The sequence below is a fragment of the Physeter macrocephalus genome, chromosome 11 (assembly GCF_002837175.3).
Source record: "Physeter macrocephalus isolate SW-GA chromosome 11, ASM283717v5, whole genome shotgun sequence".
NCBI lineage: Eukaryota > Metazoa > Chordata > Mammalia > Artiodactyla > Physeteridae > Physeter > Physeter macrocephalus.
Genome location: NC_041224.1, coordinates 63,883,375 through 63,890,011, shown reverse-complemented (window position 1 = coordinate 63,890,011; position 6,637 = coordinate 63,883,375). Strand labels below are relative to the sequence as shown.

The following is a 6,637-nucleotide window of genomic DNA, read 5'->3' as shown; positions in this document are numbered from 1 at the left end:
CCATGATCCAGCAATCCCACTACTGGGCATATACCCAGAGAAAACCATAATTCAAAAAGACACATGCACCCCAATGTTCATTGCAGCACTATTTACAATAGCCTGGTCATGGAAGCAACCTAAATGTCCATCGACAGACAAATGGATAAAGAAGATGTGGTACATATATACAATGGAATATTATTCAGCCATAACAAGGAACGAAATTGGGTCATTTGTTGAGACGTGGATGGATCTAGAGACTGTCATGCAGAGTGAAGTAAGTCAGAAAAACAAATATCGTATATTAACGCATATATGTGGAACCTAGAAAAATGGTACAGATGAACCGGTTTGCAGGTCGGAAACTGAGACACAGATGTAGAGAACAAATGTATGGACACCAAGCCAGGAGAGCGGGGCGGGGGTGGGCGGGCTGGTGTAATGAATTGAGTGATTGGGATTGAAATGTATACACTGATGTGTATAAAATTGATGACTAATAAGAACATGCTGTATAAAAAAATAAAATTCAAAAAAAATAAAACAATCCTTTTACATGTCACTAGGCACTAACTAAAAATCAACAGAATAGCACAGTGAGTTGGCATACGGTTTTTAAATTGTTTATTTAGTTATAGGTCATGTTATGTCAAATCACTTCTGACAAAAAAAATATATGTGGGCTGTGCAATAAGTTTTTGGTTCTTCTATAATTTTCTTCTTGCATTCTAGACTTCACATAGTCTTAATTTGTTTTACCGATCACTGCTTTTCCTTTGGAATAAGCCAATGTTGATAAGGGAGACCAAAAGGGAATTAATAAGTGTTAAGATAGCTTGGTTTTAAGGTTTTGGTGCATATTTTCAAGATATTTTCACAGAACATATTGCTCTCAAGTTAGGGTTAAAGTGAAACTTTCCATTAGGATAATGCAGAGGATAACATTCTCTCAGGAAAAAGTAAGAATTCTAACCTTTCCTCTACCAGGCATCTTCCCTCAGGCACTGAGGTTGCAGCCATCCAATACATGGGGAGAGGCAGAAAGAGGAGACTTCAAAAGTCACAAATATATTTCAACAGCTAATTTTTAGCAAGTGTGGCAATGAGATCTTTCCATTCTCCTCTCTTCTTTGTGATGTACGTAGGAGTGAGTAGCTGCAACAGTGATTCTGGCTCTTGCCTGAAGTAGTTCTGACACAAGGCCTCAGTGTTACATATCACGTACATCCCACAGTCATAGCTGTTTTGTTGAGCAGGGGCTTTTTCTTCCACAAAGGCCAATTTGTCTCCTTTTCTGCCTAAGAAAGCCTCTAGTTTCTCCGCTACCTGCTTTGCATGGACTGAGTTGCTCCTACTATGAGAATCATAATGAAAAAAGGTATTTTTATCTTGGAGATAAACCAACAGACTCCAATGGGTTCCCCCAGCTGCCTGGTTGGAATTATCATTGATGGCTAAAAATACAACTCTCTTGTGAGGGAGGTCCAAGGGTTCAAGGAACACGGCGATCTCTGCTGGGTTGCTAGCGCACTTGATGAACTGGGTGACTTCAGGGCTGATGAAGCAGACATGGTCAGAGCAGTCATGAAACTGACTGTTGGCAAAGTACTCAAAGGCAAACCCAATAATATGGTCATTGAGCCAGCTTGGAGGATCCAATAGTGAGACATCTGATTGCCGCAGTAGACTGTCCATGTAACTCAAGACTACTGGGTCCATCTTGTACTGACCACGGCTGCTCAGAAATTCCAGAAGCTGAAGGAGAGGCAGAAGACAATATTTACTGTTGAATATGATACTTGGGTGTAAAATGGGGATCAAAAATAGCAACTACTCTTACAAGGTTTTGGGTAAGGATTAAATATAATTGTAAAGTGTTTAGCAACAATGTCTGGCTAAGAGTAAACACTCAAAAAAACTCTAGCTTATGTGCTTTATGTTAACAATTAGTTAGAATGAAAACTTTGGAAATTCTGCATCTGAAATAGTAAGCATGGATTTAAAATCTCCTCTTTAAATGCAGAGATTGGTTAAAATTATAACTAATGTTTTACCAAACTCTATAGCATTAACCATATATTTGGCCCTTTAATGAATATGCATGATAAGAATGACAAATTGTTTTTATATTAAAGATGAATTTTCAGGGCTTCCCTGGTGGTGCAGTGGTTAAGAATCCGCCTGCCAATGCAGGGGACATGGGTTTGAGCCCTGGTCCAGGAAGATCCCACATGCCGCGGAGCAACTGGGCCCGTGTGCCACAACTGCTGAGCCTGCGCTCTAGAGCCTGTGAGGCACAACTGCTGAAGCCTGCGCGCCTAGAGCCCGTGCTCCGCAACGAGAGGCTACCGCAATGAGAGGCCCACGCACCGCAACGAAGAGTGGCCCCTGCTCACCGTGACTAGAGAAAGCCTGCATGCAGCAACGAAGACCAAACTCAGCCAAGAATAAACAAATAAATTAATTTTTTTAAAAAGATGAATTTTCAGAGTCCAATTTAAATGTTACTAATTACTAAGGGAAATAGCTTCCATTTCAAAATTAATTTTCAAGAGATAAGATAAAATATTGCTTCCTCGTTCCATAATGGAAAGTGACAGTGATTAGAGTAGTTAAAAGGAACTGTAATTTCAAGAACAGAAAATCATGAGAGTAATACAAATGAAATTCATTCCTGATTCTGCCCAGTTATGAACACGAGTGACAGTCTTTCCCATCTTTAACCTCAAGGGATAAGACAGAGACTACAGAAATTCTTCTGGCACTGAAAGGTAGTGTGGCACAGGAATCATGAGACCTGCGTCTAGCCCTAGTTCTACCACTGATTTGCTAGTATCATCCTGATTAAGTCATTTAATTGATTTTGATTTTGTCCTTGTTTTTGGTCATCTGTAAAAAGGCCCCAGAGAGTTGTAGAAAAGTCCAAATAATTTTACTCGAAGGTATTAAAAGAGTATAAAATGTTGTACAATAGTATTTATGTTATTAATTGGATGATATCAGTAAGATGATTGGACAATCTGGATAGAGCTCCAGACTAATCAAAGGAAATGAGGTTTGGAAACAAATATCCATTCATATTATCTTGTTCAAACAAAGGCATGACTAACTTAGAGTGGGAGCAAGACAAGTCATATAGTAAGATTAATATGCTCATGATCATCTGAGGTAAGGTGCTAACAGAGACAGAAATGTGATAAGTGTGGTAATATAATATTTGAACCTAACAGAGGTCACTGCTATGCACTCACTTGGCAGCATAACACTATTTCTAAAAATCGTAAAGCAATAAACTGTCACGTGCAGATTGAGAGTACAAAGCAAAGCATATTGTAAGAAAATAACACTGCTATGAAAGACTGGGCTAGAATAGTGACATCAATTTAATCCATTCTGGCCATTAGACCAGTTATTGTACCACTTGGTTACACTTAAAACAATAAAATTTTGTGATACAACCATTTTCATGTAATCAAAACCCTATAAAAACGCATACAGAAAAATAAATATACCCCTGAAAAAAAAAACCTCAAGTAATGAGGTAGCTAGGAAGCACCAAAGATGGTTTTTTTGTGCATACAGTATATCATAATATGAACTATTTCAGAAGTAATACAAGGCTGTTGATGAGTGTGTATATCAATCTGTATAAAATAAGATGGCATGAATTAAGATTTTCTTAAGAAGAAATAATAACTTGAGCATTGAGCACAGACATAAACTGGAGCCAGGAATGAAGTTAACGAGGCATAGAGTACATTTGTTATGGGTGGGCCACAAATTTGGCTCTTGCTTTTTGGCAGCTAACCAGAGAGTGTTAAGTTAAACATTCACAATGTCCATAAGGTAAAAACAAAGCAATTGCTCTGGAGAGGTAAAAGCATTCTTTGCATTAAGGTCAGACAGATTTCTCTCAAGAAATTTTCATAAAAGACATGGTGTATTATAATGAATGCCCCATAATATCCTTATAAAAGATGAAACAGTTTCAGAGGACTGTTTCTTACAATGATCCTTAATATCCAGCCTGATGGCAAATGAGCAAACAGCAATCTAGTAAAAGCAGCTGTGGGAAGCTAGGTGCTCAGCTGGCTGCTGATGTGACTGAATTTAAGAATATATGAGTATGAAAAGGGAATGTCTGCATGGGCATCGAGCAAGGCTCCCTGACTCTCCCCCTCATGCCTTCAATGACTATGAGGAGTGGTAAGGGCCAGACTGTACTGCCTGGCAAATACCTGGAGACCTGCTCTCTATGCTGCCAGCTGAAATCAGACCCACACCTTAACAGCAAACCCAACTTGGGGTAGAAGCCCACAAGAAGAGTGCCTGAACAGACAGGCATCTCACCTTGGAGGGAGTGTCCACAGGCACGGCCAAGATTTTCTTCAGAAAACAGTTTTTGTGTTTTGTTTGTTTGATTTTGAAAACATCCAACATACAGACATTGGGTCAATCAGGACTTAATTCTATTCCATACAGCATGATTGCAATAGTTTAACCTCAACAATTCTAAAGCAGATGGAACCAGACTGGCCTTTGGGCAAACCACCTTGGCCAAGAAAATGGATGCTAAACTTCATATTGGAAGACTTGAATTTTAGACTCCATTCTGTTAACTCATTGGTTATATGATCATAAACAAACTACTTCATTTCTTTAAGACAGTCTCCTTTTCTGTAAAGTGAGAATATTAATATATGACCTTTACAAACGGGTATTTGTCAATATTAAATGAAGAAACGTAAGTAATACTTTAAAAAAATATAACATAAAGTAGTATTTCCAGATATCTACTGGGTCATCAGGAAATTTATAACCTGACAACTGGTAACTGTAGTGTATCACACTGAACAAATGTTTATTGAGTGTTTCCTATGTGCTAGGGGCTAGAAAATCAGAATGGGGATAAGATAGTCACAGTTCCTACCCTCACTGAGCTTAAGCCTATTATGTTATAATGAATACATAATGAATATATACATCTCTTTTAGTCAATAAACACCTATTGAGTACCTAATATTAGGTGTCATGGGAGATACAGATGTGTAAGGTAGCTTACACTCAAAGAAGAAACCCATAAGCCACAAATAAAATGAATGGGAATTCAAAAGAGGGAAAAGGATGGAGAGCTCAGATCAGGAAAGACTTCAAGGAGAAAGTGGCATAAAAGTGGGCTCTTGAAAGGCAGGTAGAGTTGCATGCATGTAGAAGGGCATTAAGAAGGCAGAGAGGCAAGGAAAGTGCCTTTAAGTGTGTAGTCCAGTTTGTCTGGAATGAAGTGGGAGTAGGGATGTAGGTGAAGGTTGGAGGAGGATTATCAGAAGCTAAGTGTTGATAGACTGATTTCCAGGTGTAAAGTGTAGAACTTATACTGGAGAAAATGTGGAGCCATTAATGGCTTTGTCAGTGCTTTAGGAAGATTAATGATTCAGGCATAGTATACAGGATTAACTGGTAGGGAGAGAAATTGGAGGTAGAGATCAAATAGATTTTCATTGAAAGTAAAGGTAGGAGGACACGACCTAAACCAGGCGAAGTGGTAGTAGGAGAGAGGCAAGGAGGAAAAGATATTATAGACAGAGTCTCAATAAGTGATCAGGGGAGGGTAGATAAGAGAGAAGAATTAAGAAACGGTCTGGAAGTTTTCGTTGGAGTGACTGGAAGAACAATGATCCCATCATTAATGGAGTAAGGGAAAAGGAGATGGAAGGGGACCTAGCACAAGAACCAGGAGCAATTTGGAACCATTCTAGGGTCATATACTTTCTATATAGTGAGCACTGTGCTTAGCATATCTGAGGTACAATAAATGTTTGTCAGATGAATGAACCTTTTTAAAAAGGGAGTCGGGGGCTTCCCTGGTGGCGTAGTGGTTGCGCGTCCGCCTGCCGATGCAGGGGAACCGGGTTCGCGCCCCGGTCTGGGAGGATCCCACATGCCGCGGAGCGGCTGGGCCCGTGAGCCATGGCCGCTGGGCCTGCGCGTCCGGAGCCTGTGCTCCGCAAGGGGAGAAGCCACAGCAGAGGGAGGCCCGCATACCACAAAAAAAAAAAAAAAAAAAAAAGGAGTCGGAAAATACAGATTCGGAAAAAAAAGGAAATAAGGCATTGTAAGATTTTTGTATTGTCTGTAACATCCCCATTTTTGCTTTGGTTTTGTGTTTTGTCTGTCTTCCTCTGTTAATCAGTAGTAAATTCCTTCAGAATTAAGAGACCTACGTATCTGATCTTGGTGGATGGTAAGGAATATTGGGGAGACAATGACCTCCTCATAGTTCTATTTGTAAAATCCTCCAAAATATAGTATAGTCATTTTCACAATGTTGATTCTTCCAATCCAAGAACATAGTATATCTCCCCATCTGTTTGAATGAAATTAGAACACTCCCTAACACCATACACAAAAATAAACTCAAAATGGATTGATTAAAGACCTAAATGTAAGGCCAGACACTATCAAACTCTTAGAGGAAAACATAGGCAGAACACTCTATGACATAAATCACAGCAAGGTCCTTTTTGACCCACCTCCTAGAGAAATGGAAATAAAAACAAAAATAAACAAATGGGACTTAATGAAACTTAAAAGCTTTTGCACAGCAAAGGATACCATAAACAAGACCAAAAGACAACCCTCAGAATGGGAGAAAATA

At 39.3% G+C, this 6,637-nt stretch overlaps 1 protein-coding gene across 1 annotated transcript in view; it reads right to left on the bottom strand.

The window, feature by feature from the left end:
* Positions 1-522: 522 nt before the first annotated feature.
* Positions 523-6,637, bottom strand: part of SENP8 (SUMO peptidase family member, NEDD8 specific) — a 20,558-nt gene continuing 14,443 nt past the window's right edge. The window contains exon 2 of the mRNA XM_007130708.4: positions 523-1,737. Coding sequence (XP_007130770.1) covers positions 1,063-1,701 — 639 coding nt within the window. The 5' untranslated portion in view covers positions 1,702-1,737 and the 3' untranslated portion in view covers positions 523-1,062. The remainder of the gene's footprint in view (positions 1,738-6,637) is intronic.